Source organism: Atractosteus spatula, chromosome 9, assembly GCF_055471065.1.
Source record: "Atractosteus spatula isolate fAtrSpa1 chromosome 9, fAtrSpa1.hap1, whole genome shotgun sequence".
NCBI lineage: Eukaryota > Metazoa > Chordata > Actinopteri > Semionotiformes > Lepisosteidae > Atractosteus > Atractosteus spatula.
The window spans coordinates 19883984-19901491 of NC_142714.1; the positions used below are offsets into that span (position 1 = coordinate 19883984).

General features: G+C 37.4%; 1 protein-coding gene across 1 annotated transcript; it reads right to left on the reverse strand.

Moving 5' to 3' along the window:
- Window positions 1-1915: 1915 nt before the first annotated feature.
- On the reverse strand, window positions 1916-17277 carry chga (chromogranin A). Its single transcript, XM_088924542.1, has 8 exons — window positions 16784-17277; window positions 16064-16113; window positions 11196-11289; window positions 9631-9699; window positions 8653-8751; window positions 6424-6855; window positions 4237-4730; window positions 1916-2562 (listed from the first exon to the last, which is right to left on the reverse strand). Exons 1-8 carry the CDS (start codon window positions 16827-16829, stop codon window positions 2479-2481), a joined length of 1368 nt encoding a protein of 455 aa, XP_088780668.1. The 5' UTR covers window positions 16830-17277; the 3' UTR covers window positions 1916-2478.
- Window positions 17278-17508: the final 231 nt, after the last annotated feature.

Here is a 17508-nt window from a genome sequence, read left to right on the forward strand (position 1 = left end):
CACACTGCCTTCTGTGTGCGTTGATCTGAAATTTACTACGATGATCTTCAAGCGCCTTATCGGAGTTCAGCTTTCCAGACACCTGGTTAAATTAAATGCAGATCATTTAGTTGTTCCCACCAGGAAAACAAAATAGTGGAACAGTAGATAGAGTATGGTGCTGGTACAAATAGAAGTGAGACTGCAGAATCTCAGGACATTTAGAGTATTTTTTTTAATTGGTCGCACAGATGCCCATCTGTGCCCACCACCTGTCAATAAAGAACAGTGAGGTACTGCCATGGTGATAATATATTCTATTTTTATCCAGCATTGCTAGGGAACTGCTTCTCAACTCTTTCCATCAAGCACATGCAATAAGATTGAGTATTTACATTTGGTAAGGTTTGTAAAATACATCTGGTACAGTAAGCTAAAAAATACAATATATACTTTTAATACAATAAGTCCCCGTTCATGTCATTTTTAACTGTGTGCTATTCTAAACCTTCTAAAAAGAAGCAAGAAATTCAGGATTCAAATGTGAGGCAAAGGTTTTATTTGTGCTTTTGGTACAGTTTTAAGAATAGACATTCTGACCCACAGATGGTTCATTTTCTGGACACACTGTGTTGGGCCCAGCTGCTTATGCTCTGCCATTTTATTTCACGGCACCATTTGAAGTGCTTCATGGGGACCTGGGGGACATCTGAAGTGCCGGTTTTTAGGATTCAGGAATATTTTGACAAAAAACCCCAGATGAACAGCTGACATAACACAGCAGAAACAAATCATAGAAGAAACAAATACGGAACAGGTTACGATTTTCTGGTTATATTCTAAAATAGTTGAAACTTGGCTCCATGGGTCCTGGCACTCGCCAAAATTTAATAAAACCGAGACCAGAACTGACGTTTCAATTTAAAAATGTAACATCATTGACCAATGTCTCTCTTACGAGCTTGTTGAGGTGTGGCCATTTCATTTTTAATAAATTTAAATGTAAATGCTAATGCAGCATCTGAGAACTGCAGAACATGTGAAGATTATAAGGATGCTGACAGAGAGATTAGAGGAGACTGAGCTGAGCTACCATCACCCTACAGGGAAAAAGCCAAGCTTCCATGCTGCTTTTGGAAGAGAAATCAGTGTGTTGTTCTTGCAGTTAACTTCATCGTACTTCATAACTACATACGTTTGAGTGTCCTTGTCTGCTATGTGTTCTATCTTATGATTACTATGACACTTTTGAAATATACTATCAAGTTGCATTACCATTTCATATAATTTTTTCTCTTCCCTCTTAAAACATTGTTTCTTTAGTTACACTAGCACACCTAAGCATATGTCATTGTTTCTGAAGAGATTTTTCTATTGTTATACAACAGTCACACTTACTATTTTACTGGATGCTTTTTGAGCAACTTAGATCCCTAAATCTTTAGTGTTCTAGTTCAACCATGTTTTACATCTATTGTTGCCGAGATAGTACCACAGGAGGGTCAGAGATGAAACATGTCTTCTGTTTTGGTGTTAAAAATGCATCAGCCACCAGTAAAACAGCTTATTAGAAGCACTTTGACATAAATGCCTTCTGAATTTTGTCCCCTACCCCACTCAAGTGAGATGGCCATGAAAAGCTGTTAATTTCGAACACATTCCACTTCTGTGCGCAACAAGAAACAATAAATTGACCTGTTAGTTTAATTAAGTTTTAGTGAAACCCCATTGCTACTGTAATTAATGCCCAGAACAATTAGCTTTGGAAGTATGCTACATTTTCTCAAATCGGTTTTAAATGTCAACAGATTTTAGCTGCCCAGCCACCAAGGCTTTGTCTTTTAATGTACGGCTTGAAACATACTACGGTGTGAAAGTGGCCCAATTTGAATCCTTTATTACAGATGCAAGGAAAACCAAAACAGACATTCCATCAGATATCTCCACTCAGTTTATTGATTTTCTTAGATAAATTCCTTACTGCAGGTATCACAGGGAAATCATTCACCTATTAAAAATTATTAAAGTTATTGCATGTTTCTTCTTTTAGGACAAGGAGCATAAGTTCATTATTATCATCATTATTAAGGACAATATCCAAAAAAAGAAAACCATTCGAAACTTAGTACCACACTAGGAATATACCACCCTGTTAACTATTCACTTTATTAGCAATGTAATTATGTTATTATCATTTATTATTAATTATTCACTTAGTTTTGCACAGGGCAAAAAATTATTGGATTCGCAGGCGAGATACTGTAACGTAGCCCTAGCACAGACAGACATGGGACACAACATGAGGGCGTGGAGAGGAGCGGGGGGCACTGACTGGGACTACAGTATGTGGTGGTTGGGGTTGGGAGCAATAAGGTTTGACATGCCACTATGGGGAAAAAAAACAGTACTTGCTGGAGATTCAAACGCAGACATGAGGGTGTAAATGCACTTTTGTAAACAGACAAAGTGGAAGTGCCTCGGTGGCAGTCATCTCGACGCTTAGCCTCTTCTCAGCTCGTGGAGCTTCTGTGCCATGTTTTCCAGCTCTGACTCAATCGCTGCGAGACTCTCTATTTCCTGGTCCTGCAATAGATGAACAACGCTGGTTAATTCTGAGAACATGGTACATGGTACCTTTAAACAAAAGGCAGCCCGTCTTGCTTTTTGCCATACCTGCTCTGGGAAAAACAAAATCAACAGTGTACCAAATCACCAATAACTGTGAATCGGAGATTGCTTTTAAGCTTTGACTTCCCTACGGTTAGAAACTCACACAGAAAAAAACAACAGTATTGCTTAAAGCTACTGTACATTGTCTTGTTTCATCCTAAAGGTGGGAACATAAGTTGAAATTATGATTTGTGACAGTGGCTCCGAACATTTGTACAAAAATAAGCCAGAACCTCATGGAGTTTATTCAGAGTAACAACATTTCAATTTACCAGTTGTGGGGCCCTGTTCTCATTCAGTGCTGGAGTGTTAGAGGGTTTAACGTCATGGGTTTATTGTTGCAAATCAAACTGGTTTTCAAAGCTATGGTTGGTATTGTATCGTGTTGTGGTACAGTGGCTCATTTCTGGGTTTAGAGAACCCTAATCCTTTAGGTTTTGTAGGTGCCTTCAATCCCTGGCTTAAAATCACATTCAGTCTTCGTCAAGCAGGGCTGTATTAGATTGTGTAATTAAGAGATCACTTAGATTGAATAACTGAAACCTCTGCAGCTCTCCATGACCACTGTTGAACCCTCTTATAGGGGGGGTTATTTCATTGTCAGGGAAACGGTGGACTGAAAAAAGAAACCAGAGCCTGAACAGCCACTTGGGTGATTTACCAATCAAGATCTGGAAACCATCAGCAGCTTCAGGCAGTAAATTAGTTTTTATGTGGTTGTAAAACTAAATTCAAGAGACTTATGATAAATACTAGAAAGAGAACTTAATGTTTTGGCATTGGACAAAAGTTGACATATACTGTAAGTGATTTGAAGACTGGAGTAAGCAGAATTACAGTTTTAACCTACTGATCTGCATGGAGGAGTTCTGAGATAGAAGGCTGCTTATCCAGGAGTGGCTTGAGGATATGCTAATATAAGTTGCATCTTCTGTGTGTCACAAGACATTACTCAATCGTTTCCATCTTCCATTAATAAAGAACCCCTGGTATGTAAATTAAAGGTTTGCTTCTGATGCAGAAGCTATTCCCCATTATGTACTGTAAAGCAGTGTTCCCATAGACACTGGTAGCAACCAAGACGCCCTTGGCGCTGGTGCACAGTCTCAAGAGCATTAGATCATTTGATTTCTAAGAAAACGAGCTGCAGAGCATATCAGCCAGGACCCAAATAAAGTATAATAACGTATGTATTTTTTATTCAGAACGGACTGACAAGTATTTGTGTTTTCGATTAGGTGAATGAATGGGATGTTGAATTTTGTATATATTCAGAAAATAAACACATTTATTTAGCCAAATTAATATTTAATTGTTTGTCCTGTATCCAAAATCACCCAGTCTGGCACGGCTAAATTTGACTTTTGCAGCAGGAAGTACCCTGTGCAAATCAGGGAAAATAACTGCTTGTAAGCATAAAAACTGATCTTTTCGACACCTAGCTGCACAGTCAGCTCAACATGCTGCGTTTGTCTGCTTAGCACAGATGTAGTGGAGCTAATAGCCTCTGCTTGGCATTTGGTCACCCTGTTAAAGCTTTGAAAGCCTGAGAATGTATTGTGTGAAAGAAAGAGAAAAAAAGACCACCTCGGCCTTCCTGCTGGCGCTACCTTCCTCTTCTCGCCTCTCATCTGCCTCACTGTGAGCCACTGTCTCCTGGGCCCTGCTCCTCTCCTCTTGGCTGCTGTCTTCCTTGGAGTGGTGCTGGGCAGCGTGCCGGTGTCGCTGGAGATCCCGAGTGAGGAGGCCTTCAGGCCGAGATGTCTGGGAGGATTCAGCGCTTCTCTCCTCCTCTTCTTCCTGCATCTCCCCCTGGGAGCGCTTCCTGGAGGACAGCTTCTCCGCCAGCTCGTCCATCCTGCTCCACCGCTTGGAGTCTTCCCCATTCTTCTCCCCCTCCTGATCGTCTGCCTCTCCTCCTTCCTCTCCCTCTTGGCAGCACTTCTCCTCCTCGTCCTCCTCCTCTTCCTCACTGGACCGTTTCTCTTCAGTCTGCTCCTCCTGGTCTCCACCCTCCCCCTGCAGCGAGTTCTTCACTTTGTGAACTTCTGGAACACTGGTCGCGGCGTCTGTCCTAGAACCTGTGTACAGAATGGAAAGATGATTGCTCTTATAATCCTTAGAAGAAATTGTTTTCAGCAGGAGGCAACTATTTGTAATGAGGTTCTTGTTTCACACTGGTAGGCTCAGCCTGTCACAAGCGCCGTGTTTTTCTCCTGGGTTGCTTTCACATGTAGCTGTGTTCACTCCATTTGTATTTCTCCGGGGGTCAGATGTGAACAAATATTTATTTTACTGTTCATTTAAATTGCTAGTAAGGGCATCTTCTGAAAAGTAATGAAGCTGTGTTTGTAAATGACAGCCTGATATTCTTTCCCATTTTTGCTGTGTGACACGGCTACCTAGTGCTTTGCTATACCATCGCTGATATTCTCAGGAATATTTAAACATAATTTGGGAAGATATGCTTAGACCATTTTAAAGTAGTGTAACCTATAGGTACATATTACATACCTTCTTTTTAACACTAGCAAGTTGGGCACTATAGTGAGAAAACTATTTAAACAGTACTAATATTTTGGGATGGTGTGAGTTCATGATGACTTAAAACCAATTCAAATCATCAAATGTGGAACAATCTGGCAAAACTGAGTCTTTTTTTTCTTTTTAAAATCATAATTTATTGGAAACGTGTACAGTATTGTTGTACAACATGTGGTAATCTTCTGTATTCACATGGAGGAGTCATGTGATTAAAAAAATAAAAAAATAAATGAGTCAGCATAACGATCTTGCAAGTTAAAATTCAACTTCAGGAATAATCAAATTCTCTAAATTATATTTTAAAACTGCACGTTGCTTAGGAAAATTGTTTTTCTTATGCTGTTTCAGCATCCATTACATAATCAACGTGACCAGCAGTATGGTGAAATTCTTAACATGTTTAATGTCTCATGCATGTCATGCTTGTCAGATTTAATGGATCACTTCTGCCTACAATACTTATTGCTTATAGGAATGGGGCCTGGTAGGGTTATATACAAAAACTAGGCATCATAAATGAAACCTCATAGTTTTAAAGTTATCCATATATTTTTCTTACCAAGCACCCGGACACTTCTCTTTAAAACATTGCTTAGCAGAATTAGGTTTATAGATGTGTCATTCCTGAAAATCTCAAAGCTGTCTGGCTACATTCTGCGACACTCAGCTTTTTATCTCTGTAACTGGCTCTGGAAATTCTCCTAACTGGAAGTCAGTTTTCCATATTAAGCAGATTCCAAAAAAAACGAAAAAGTACTTTGTACTCCATATGTTACATCAAAAGACTGTAGCCAATGGCCATCTAATCTCATCTGAAGTGCAATAGAGTGCACCTTGCTGCTTGTGTTTTATGGTAATCAAATGTAAGGACTGGGATAGAATAAATACAATGATATGATTTAAAAACCCCAACAATCCTCTCTTTTCCCTTCACCCCTCCACTGGAGGAGAGAGAACCTTAGATTTTCACAGATTTAGCAGAAATATGTACAGCAGACTGATGCATTTATTGACAAACTGGAATTCTAGGCAAGTTTAAAATGATCATTTACTGTAGTTAAAGGCTTTGTTTTTCAAAACAGGGACATTTTGAGGGGCATACATTATCCAGTGGCTGGTTATCTGGTTACCTTCTTCTAAAAAGAAAGTTTGTATTTATAGATTAAAACCTTGTTTGTGTTTACACCTCTTAAATATCCAAGTCAAAGCTTCTGGAGTTTACTGTCATACCATCTTTGTCTGCCTCCGAGCTGTCTTCCTTTTCAGTTTCATTCTCTTCGCCTTCTGCTTTTCCTTGGAAGACACCATCACTCTCAATGTCCTCTCCGCCTTCCTTGGAGACAGGCTTGGAAGTCTCCCTGCTCTTCAGCTGCATCTCTTCTTCTTTGCTCCCCTCAGTGCCTACAGAGGCCTTCTCTTCTTCCGGGCTCAGGGAAGCTGGGATGAGTTTTTCAGGGCCTCCCTCTCGCTTCTCCTCCTCCTTGGGCTCCTCCACCTCATTGCCCTCCCGCGACTCACCGTCGCTCTCCTCACTCTCTTCCACTTCGTTTTCGCTCAGCTCCGCCTCTCTCTTCTGCGCAGGCAGGGCCTGTTCCCTCAAATCCACTCGTCTTGTCTCCTTGTAGGACGCAGGTTTCTTCAGGGCGTCCAGCATTGACTGATCTGTGAAGGGAAATCGATAGAAGAAGTGACTAAAAAAAAAACATCACAGAAAACTAAATGAGCCTGCATAACAATCTGGCAAGGTAAAATACAGTTTTAGAGATAATCAAATCCTATAAATGATATTTTCAAACGGGGGACAGTGAAGGATCCCGTCTCATTTTAATGCATTTCCTGGGAGAAAGATCCTTGGAGTACTTCTCGGAAAAGTAAGACCAAAATATTCGTGGTGTTGCCAACTCTGTTATTCAATCTCAGCATTTCTTATGCACACAAATATTGATAATACACAGTTTTATATAGTCAGTGCAGTGCATGTGCTGTATGTAAAATATTTGTGTGTGAGTTAAGATAACATAGGTCGTTATTGGTTTAGCCTCACAAAAGTCCTTTCCTTACTGGGAAGTTCCTACAAAGCACATTTTTTACATTCACGTGTTTGATTCCAGGCTTAAAATGTGTTTCCTTTTGATGATGAGATAGAAGGTTTCTACCTTAAAATCTACATTCAAAATAGACTGAATTTGTCAAATGACAAATAGGAAAGAGAGGTTTTAGAACACAGATACAGTACTCACAAGGGGATGCCATATGTCACAAAGGAAACAATAGGATTCTGAAGTATTATGATAGTAATCTCAACAGATTTAATGCAGTCTTCTGCAACATAATTGTTCTTGTTCTGACAATGACACTGTATGTGATTCTAAAGGAACTGTAGAAGAGGTGAGCTGTCTTTTGGTGACTGTTATGAAGAGATTCCAAAGGGTAAAGCATATTCTTTTCCTTTCTCCTTGTTATACCTTACTGTGTATCATTGCAAAAAATGAATGCCAAGGCCATAAGCCACATTTTCATCTATGACAGAGCAAAGAACTAATTCTGTATCTAATGAGATTTGAGATTCCAGAAAGAAAACCTAAACAAAGAGGCTTTCTAATCTCCTTCTCTTAGAAGCTTAATTGGCAGTCCTGATTCTTCAAGCCCATGCACTTACAGGACTTTCATCTGGTCAATATTTTACTTACGTGGTTGACCCTTCTTCTGAAGATTGTTTAAATCAAGACTTGGATAGAAAATATGGAGGATCCAAGGTTGCTTCCCTATTTAGGAAAGCTGGGCTAATGGATATGGGAAAACCATTGTTACCTGCTGTAGTGTTTTGGGAATTAGGACTGAAGGACCAGCATTTGCTACTTTTCACCCTAAACCACAGCTTTGAAAGCCAAACACTGCTAAAATGGTGCTCTGTAAAAGATTAGGTATTTATTAGGATGAGATACTTAAAATAGGTCAATCTTGTATTTTCCCCTTGTAATTTTTTATAATGAATTAAAGCATTCTGTGTGCATTAAAGCATTAATTTAAGTAGCTTCATTCAAGATGTGCATTACAAATGTAATTCACAGATATCTGTTGCCTTGCTATCTGGTCTAATGATGCAAGTTAACCACCCCTATTATAAATAAGATACCAAAATAGACCTTCTTTATCTATTAAATCTATTTCCAAGTTAGGGCAGTCAAAGCTTGATATACTGTACTGGTAAACACAGGATGTGTGATGTGGTTTTACATCAAAGCATATTGGTATGCTTTGTCCTGAAAAGCTGGAAGAGCATACAGTATGTGTGCCATATATCATACTCTGTATTTTTTTCATTTCCAAGAATTTTTGTTCACCGATCAAGATGGAGATGTTTCTAAAATGCTGGCACAGCACACTGTGTTTTTTCTGAGTGTGAACTCCATGCTCTGACAAGGGTAATGTCACATGAATCACTGCTCTCACACCTACCCGCAGGAACATCCTTGTCCAAGGCATCCTCAAGGACAGCAGGAATCTGATCCTCTAGGTGATCACCTTTCTTCTGCTGCTGTGCTCTTTCACTAGCACCTATAGACAGAAATGGAACCCGTTCCAATAAGCGCTCATTTGGAAGTTCTGTAGAGGTGGAATTTATTAAAGCAACTAATCTGCTCCCAAAGGGAACAGTGAAATTGCACTATAGTATTAGATTATCTGATATCTGCTTGCTGGCATCATGTTATTGCTACTTCCATACACATGTGCTAAAGATATTTTGCAATGGATTTTTACATCCCAACTTCATTATTTGGCTTTTTGAATTTGCATTTCCTGAAAAAAAAGGTTAAAAATATTGTTCCCAAACTTTTTTAAAAAAAAACACATTTTATCTTTTTGTAAAATGTTTGCTCATGTAACTTGAAATACATATAGGACATAAGCCTAAAAGCATAAAAAACTTTGTATTCATTTATTTTTATGTGGCTTATTTGTCATTTGAATTTGTTCTGCATTTACTGTAGTAGAATTGGATGTTTGTAATGCATTAAACTTTACCAGCCTTACTTAGTGGTTTAATCCTCTTAAAACCAAATGTCATCCCACAAATTAAAAACCATTTGCCAGTTTTCTGAGGTAATTTTATATACTGAAAGGAGGTCAGTGTATTCCAGCTGGCAATGAGAAAAGCTCCGAGAAGCCTTTGTCTCATTCTTTGACCTTCCAGATATTATTGTGGTCTATTTCTCAACATATACAGTACAAGCTATTATTCTGTTGGATGCAGCTGTTTCATGCCTCTTAATTCAGAATCCGATACAAAAGTATTTGTATTTTTCAACTGCAGAACCATACTGAAAAACCTGCATTGCTTCTTCCTGGTCTTAGTATTCTTCTGTAGTGATGTTCCCATAGACAGAGATGTAAAATTATACAGGTTAGTCATACAGTACAACAGATTTTCTGTACCTTGAGACGCAAGTTCCTGGAGTTCTTTGAGGAGATTTTGATGACGGAGAATTGAAATGATTCTTTCATCTGAAATAGACATACTTCAGTATACCTTCTAATTGTATATTCATCGCATAATGTAATTTTCATATTTTGATAATTCAGATTGCAGTGATAATTATACCAGCCCATCAGTTCTTAAGTTAGTTTTTAGTTTTATTAAGAGGTAATTGACACGAAGCTCATTGTAGAATTGTTTTAGCCCTAGTGCCAACTAGCAATTAATCAACAAAGAGGAGGAAAGTTTCTTTTAAATTATGGCCACAGTAAGCTTTTTTTTCTGCTGACCTAGAGATAGAGGAGGTTGCTGATTTCAGACACATTTTCAAACATATACTGTAGCACAGATGCACTTGCCATTTGCCTTCAGTAAAGGAATGTTCTTGCTGAATCAAATTGGCTTAATTTCAAAGATCGTCCATTTCCCATTGAGAGGCTCTGATTTCAATTACATAACCAGTTTATCTGGCATTGATGGCTGCAATTGATTTTCTTTTTTTTACTCTGGTAGTATTAGCAAATACGCTGCTCACAGATCATGGTTTATAACCTACAATGTCATCCTAATTTTTTTCTTGTGAGCAGATGAACTTCCTATATACAGTAAATCCTAAGATCAATGCAAAATTAACACGATCCAAAGCTCTTGTTTAGTAAATTCAGGGAAACTGCACACAGGCCCATTCCAAACATCTCAATTAATATTTTTAAAGCAGCATCAATAATAGTAGCAGTAACAGGTAACAATACTAGTGTTATACTATACAATACTAGTGACCTCACCCCAGTCCTGCCAAGCCAGACTGCTCAGTTACACCATAAAGAGCAGCACTGAACATTTCTGGAGGGGTGAGGATGAAATATAAAGCTACTTTCTAGGGCTTCTGACATATGACTCAAGGCTGAGTGACGCCCATCAACCAATGAAAAGTCTGAAAAAAGGAGGCTGCATTTCCTGAAGGATTCTTCTTTTACTGATGTTCTTCTATGTTTTTGTTATTCAATTAAGTTTTAAGAAGAGACAAGTATTTCCATTCAATGAACTTGCATTGTCCGTTTCACTCTCCACACAAAAAAGAGAAATATCAGTGTTCTGCTGGATATAGAAGCATCAGAAATGCAACATACTGTACTGTATTTGCTCTGTTCTGTCTTACAAACACATACTGTGTCTGTTCATTTCAATCTGGTTCTTTTCCTAGCATGTACAGTACCATACAGCTGAATATGAAGCATGTCAAGTCTGATAAGAACTTTCTCAGTGGTAAACATTTTAAGTTTACCACTGAGAAACATCCAAAATACAAATGTAGCTAACTGCCTTCTATAAGAGAAAGATGACATTGAACTACCCAATGACCTGTTGTTATATTTGCTGACATCTAACCATAAATGGAAATTCTATTTTCAAATAGAACATCGCGTATACAGACCACAGCACTCTTAAAGGATGTAACATTATGCCTTTCAAAGTGTCAGGTTCAACAGTACTGCATTATTCAGGAATGCTTAATAGACTTTACCTCCCCTGAGAGAGTCCAGGCACTCCTGACTGATCGGAATGGGACTGGGTTTGGACAAAGTGTCAGCGATGACCTCCACAATGCATTTCATCACCTGCTTGGGGAGACAGGAAGAGACAGTGGTAACCTGGAGCTCTTTAAGGTTAGAGTTTCTTAAGGGCCCCATCTCAAATATAATGGAGAACAGGACCACTTCTGAACTGAACTGTAACTGAACTGTGTCCAATGTACATACTGTATGTAAGCATTTTAAAATTTTAACTGGACTGAGAGAAAAAGGGGACAGAATTATGATAAATACAAAATACCAAAATGGCCAGATGTCAAAATGCTGAATAATGTTCATTCTATTACTTTAATATCTTGAATGCAATGCAACAGCACCGCATTCAAAATACTGAAAACTATATACAGTAATAAGAGGTATTGGAAATGCAGTAAATGTTTTTTGGTTCCAATAGTGTTGTTCACATCTTTCATATTGCAAAATGTTTTATTGATACTTCCCTGTTTAATAATATTTTTAAATAACTAACATAAGTCAATCCATTTTCTAACCATGAGTTCTGATTCATGATCGTGGGGAAGTCAGAGCCTATTCTGGCAAGCAAGGGTTCAGTTCATCCAGTGGATGGCACTCCATTGCAGGCACACACACTCACACCAGCACCAAACCAATGAACCTACCAGTGTGTCTTTGAACTGTGAGAGGAAACCAGACCAGCCAGAGGAAACACATGCAAAGTGCACACAGATAACAGCCCAGGAATTGAACCCAGAACCCCGGTGTTGTATAGTTGTAGTGCTAACGACTGCAGCATCATGACACCCTAACTAACTAATATGATTAACTAAAATCAATTTCTGCAGAACTGCCCCTCTTTTCATATTAAAAGTGCATAATTTAAAGGATCCGTTGATGCTGATCATCATAATACTTCATTGAAAAGAGAAATCTTCACATATTCTAGGTTAGGAAAAACCTTTGATGTAAAATGCAGAATTCCACATGGTACTCCTCAGGCCAATTAAGTGTTGAAGTGCCTGTGTACATTATTTTATGCAGGTAAAAAAAGACCAACTGCAAAGTGAATAAAATGCTCCTGAATGATGTGGTGTACATTCTCCATTCTCTGATATTCTCCATCAGAAAAGGGTAAAATAAATTGGAGGTTTTACTATGAAAAAGAAAAACATTTTGAGAAAAAAACTCAGTTATTCCTACAGGACTTAATGAGGAACTTAATTTATGACCTTCTTTTTTATAAAATGAGAGTTTCAGATAACATTGTGTTAGGTGCGTCCATTAGCTCAGCTGTTACTTATTATTCTGCAGCAGTTTTGCAGACCCTGCTGAGCACTAGTCATGGATTGTCTAATATAAAACAGGTGTTGATTGATATGTTTGTGAAACCAGCACAATACAATATAACCTTTCTCTCACTTTTTGCTTTGTGAGCAAATATTAAATCTTAGGTCATATAAATGTTAGATTACAATGTGTGATTGTCATTTTTATATTATTTTAAGTGGAATATCATATACAGTATGGCTATTTTGTATGGCTATTTTTTGGGCATTGTTCTGGATGAATCTATAAATATTACGTATGTAATTGATGTATATCTATGAACACTATGTAGTAATTCATAAATATGATTATGTAACCATTGTAATGTATCTATTGTTAGACGGTTGTAACACAACACGTGTTAAGGGTGTTTGATTCTATTATTAAATTTAGTGGGCCTTATCTCTTGATATAGTTAAACTTTTTCCATAGCCTTAATACAATTGATGTTCTCATATACTGTAAATAGTGATCTTTGATGTTATTTAAATACTGTACATAACAGTGTTCTTTTCTCTTTTTTTTTTGTTTTGTGCCACAATAATACCTTTGTTTGCCCTATAAATATTTTTCTTATTTTAGGAAAGAAAAGATTAATAAAGCATTTTGTATTTTGAGCGCGGTTCAATTTGTGGAACTGTTTTGACTTCTCCAGGACCAGAACTTTGTGGAGTTATTTGTGTGGAACTGGGCACTGCTGAATACTGGGTTGAGAACATGACTTCAGTTTAAAAAAAATATTTGTCCCCCCTCAACACACACATCACCAAACCAGCTTTCTTTCTTTTACTTCCAAAATGCACTCTTTATTTTTCCAAAACTGAGAAAACACTGTTAATGCAGTTACCTTTGTCAATAAAACATGCTTTTACAGTTCAGTGGGGCACCTACAACTACAACTGAAAATCTGTTCTGTTTACTTTAGTACAGATTTTTAGGACTTGCCAAGATTCTATGATAATACTTTTGAATATTAGTACTGCACAGTAAGACATTAAGGATATGCAGTTATGTCTCCTTTTAACTGATGTGAGGGTACAGAAATTAATGGAATTGTTATCTTTGAGAAGCCACCTGAAAGGCACTATATAAAATAAAGTTTTTTCCCCTCCATACAATAGATAGCTTTCGTTTTGCAACTTCTCCCATGTAAATAAGATTTAGGTAATCAAGATATTTACATCCCATTTCCAGAGATAAGTATACCCAGATGCTGAATATAACCACGCAGAAACGTTGATATTGATCTTTGTAAAAGTCACTACCTTTTTCACTGATGAGAAATATAATATGACTGAGATTGTGCTGTTGTGGAATTACAGAAATGCTCATATTTCATACACCTAAAGAAAGGTTTCCATTAAAGCATCTCATAAATTCAGTCTCTTCTTTTTTTTTCTTTATTCATCAACTCAAATCATTTCTGAGCGTTTTACCAGGGATGAGTACTGTAGCTCAGATCCCCTTATGTATTAGGGAGCTCCTTGTATTCATTCCACATTATTCATAATTGCTTAATTAAATCAAGGATTTGCTTAAAAATACTTAATAAGCTTTTTCACCAGGTGTAAAGAAGTTCCATTCAAACATACACCACTAAATCTCTTATATTCCAGCCTTTAAGAAGAGCCTTTAAAATTAATCTAAGTAGGATACCAAGCTGGAAGCTTTCAGGATACCTGAAAACAGACAAGATCACTCAGTTGTTCTCTGGGCCAAAAACAGCTACTCAAGCTGGAAATCAATATTGCATTTTGCTCTTAGCCACATGGAGTGTGTTTCATATTCATCAACTATAATGGTTGTAGTCAAGATATGTAGTTATGGCACTTCACTGCATTCGGGTTTTTGGCATTCACAAAAACTCATAAATATGGAACAGAAAACATTAATGCATCAGAAGCACAGTGGTTCTAAGCTACAAATCAGAATACTTTGAATTGTGGCTTTTAGGGAAATTAAAACCGTGAATTGATCAAGTCAACAGCAGTGTGGGAACATCCTGTTAACATTGTAACATGCAGTATAGATTTGGGACTGTCTTTTAACAGTCTTCAGCAAAACATCACACTTTTTAAACATACGAATACCATCTGTATTTGCATGCAGTTTGATTTCAAACTTATTACATATACATCATCAACTACTATTTTCCTCCTCTTCCTGTACAATGTGGAATATCTGTATTATGTGACCTGACTTCTGCAATCTTGTACTGACCGGATACAGATAAATACAATGCGTTTGCTGTGAGAAATACAGTATATTGCACATTTTCTGTTTGTATGTCACAGGATAAGTCACATCTTTTACTGTTAGATTTTGCTACAGAAAACCATTTCCTCACAAAGAATCAACTCTCAGCAACAAGAGGGTGATATGGTATGTAAAACATTAAGTTAAAAGAATAACAGAAAGCTAAAAAATTGAACAAATATTATGGATCATGCCTAATGTCAACAACATTAAGTGGCTCTTAGTATCACTTACAACCGAAGACCCAAATATTTAAATTCCAGTAGTTCAACCAAAGCCTAGATGGAATGTAGTTTGATCTGAATTGATTTATCGTCTTAACACTTCTGGTGAGACAGTGGCAACCTGACTGTAAGGACGAGGCTATGGGGATGATCGGGGAGTGCTACTGGGGTAATGACAGGGGTGGAAGGAGTAAGGAGGGGAGGGAGGCTGTAGTTTGACCTCCTGGACTAAATGGATTTAATGGATGAAAACTCTCTTAATATCGAGCACTTAGGTTAATGACGGCAACCTAGTGTTCTGATAAAAATTAATAAAGTGGTACCACTGGATCTCCAAATATTGTATTTACAAGTTCTGGGAAGCTGGCCAAGAACATGTAGCAAAATACTAAGAAATACTAAATACTAAAAAAACATAAAAAATAAATGACTACACTAAGTAGCAAAGTGTTGCATAATTGTACTGTTTGACTATAGTACAGTACATGACAGTTTTCTTGGAAACTGCCCTGATGATGAATCTCTTTCACCTGTCCTGACACTAATGCGAAAATACCCAATTGATGCCTTACAGAGCATCTGCTGAAAACTAAACGAGAGGTGCTTTCCTAATTCACATCTGACCCACTTCTGACCCCTTTAAATTTAGCTGAAAACAAATAGGAGAAATTGAGATTTGTCCAAACAGGATTATATCATCTAAACAGAAACACGGGTGCATTTCTCAGATAATACATGCATATATGTTATATGATGATATGATAATGTACATGTATACATATATTTCCTTTTTTGTTGGTGAAAACAATATCTGTGCCGGTACACAAATTGTGCTATTTTCAATAAATTTGTTCAGTTTAAAGAATTAGATTACATTTAAAACATTTCTTCCTACCCCATATTTTTAACAGATGCTCGTTTTTGTTTTTATTGAAAATAGATCTTGGACGTAAAATAACATGTAAATGTAGCATTCAGCTCGATTAGACTCACACAAACTGTAATTGTGTGCTTGAATAATAAATTGGTCATCTTACCTTGGCATCCTCTTTATCCACGTGATTTGAAGATACTGGTAATGACAGCACTGCAAGGAAGGAGAAAGCATACATTTTAAAATTCATGGTCTGTCCTGAATGCCTCCAAATCTTCCATTTTATCGTGAAATAAGCCAGGTTTTGCAATACGTTAATGTAATCACGCTTCATTAGGTGTACTTCCCCTGCAATCTGGTGTGAGGCAATATATTTTTTTATAAAGACGCACAGCACCTATGCGGCGAGTTTGTATCACTTAGCAGTCTGATAAAAAAATAAAAGCATTATCAAATGTAACTCAAGGATTTACTGAGATAGCAAAGCACTTCCATTAAGTTCTTCGGAGAAGTAATTGCTATTTGATCCAGCACCATCGTCTACCTGCACGAATGACCTTGAATTTGTAAAAGAAAACGGCTTTGTATATAATGTCATGGAAAATCGATTAGAATTGTAAAGAGGCGGTTAAACTTTATAGAAATAACTGTAATTCTTAATTAACACACGTGATATGTAATTTGCGTTTATGTTAACTTATTATATTAAGCTGTGTTTAGTAGCGTTCACTCAAGTAACAATTCGCCCGAGTAAACGCGTTGCTGTCCTTGGTGCTGAACTCAAAGGACAACACAGCGCAATAAACCCAACTAAATATTATTTTGCGAAGACACGAGAAGTACGCAATTCTCAATCCATCAAAGTCTGTTTCATTTGTCTTACCGTGGTGGAACACTAAGGTCAAAACGAAACATCCTCTTGCAATCATTTTGCGAAATTCTGGTGGAAGAGTCCCGTTTGTAGATAAGGTAGGTTCTGTCGCGATCTTCCGTTTTTTTGTCGTGAATAATTAGATCTGTGTCTTGAAATACAGTGCCTGTTGTTTTACAATGATCAGATTATTGAACATCTGCAGCTGTACTCCTGTTCCCTCAGTGTCTCAGCGAGGTTTAATGCAGCAACACCTGCGTTATATGGACGCTAGTTGAGAAGGAAATGACATCAGGCATGTAGTAGCATCAGACGAGTAGAAAGAACATTTCTGAAAAAAACAAACGTTTTCCCCCTCATTTCCTTCCTTGTTTGATGGAGATATACGGTAACAATACAAGTGACCGCTAATGAATTAAGTCAAATTACACCTCTGATATTTCGTAATAATGATTACATGTGATAACATATGACTAAACTGGTAGTTTTTAAGTAGGGTAAGAGGTAAAGTCTTCTCACTACAAGCGACTTTGTATCACGCTAAGGAAATAACATCAAATCTGGGATTGCGTTTTTTAGTTCGTTTTTAATTTTTCCTCTTATTTTCTTTTGCGCAATTGATTGAGGTCCATATTTTGATGTGTTGACAGTATATCGTATTTCACGCAAAATTCAAGTTACATACCGAGATATGTAACCGATACCGTACCGATACCGAGATGATTGGCTCATCATTT

What these genes read in the sequence shown, in the direction of transcription:
- chga (XM_088924542.1), bottom strand. Translation starts at nt 16,829, where the DNA reads ATGATTGCAAGAGGATGTTTCGTTTTGACCTTAGTGTTCCACCACG. An exon ending in CCAGGAACTTGCGTCTCAAG is followed by an intron (nt 8,752 to 9,630) that starts GTACAGAAAATC and finishes TTCTGTCTATAG; the next exon opens with GTGCTAGTGAAAGAGCACAG. An exon ending in GCGCCAGCAGGAAGGCCGAG is followed by an intron (nt 2,563 to 4,236) that starts GTGGTCTTTTTT and finishes CATCTATTGCAG; the next exon opens with GACCAGGAAATAGAGAGTCT.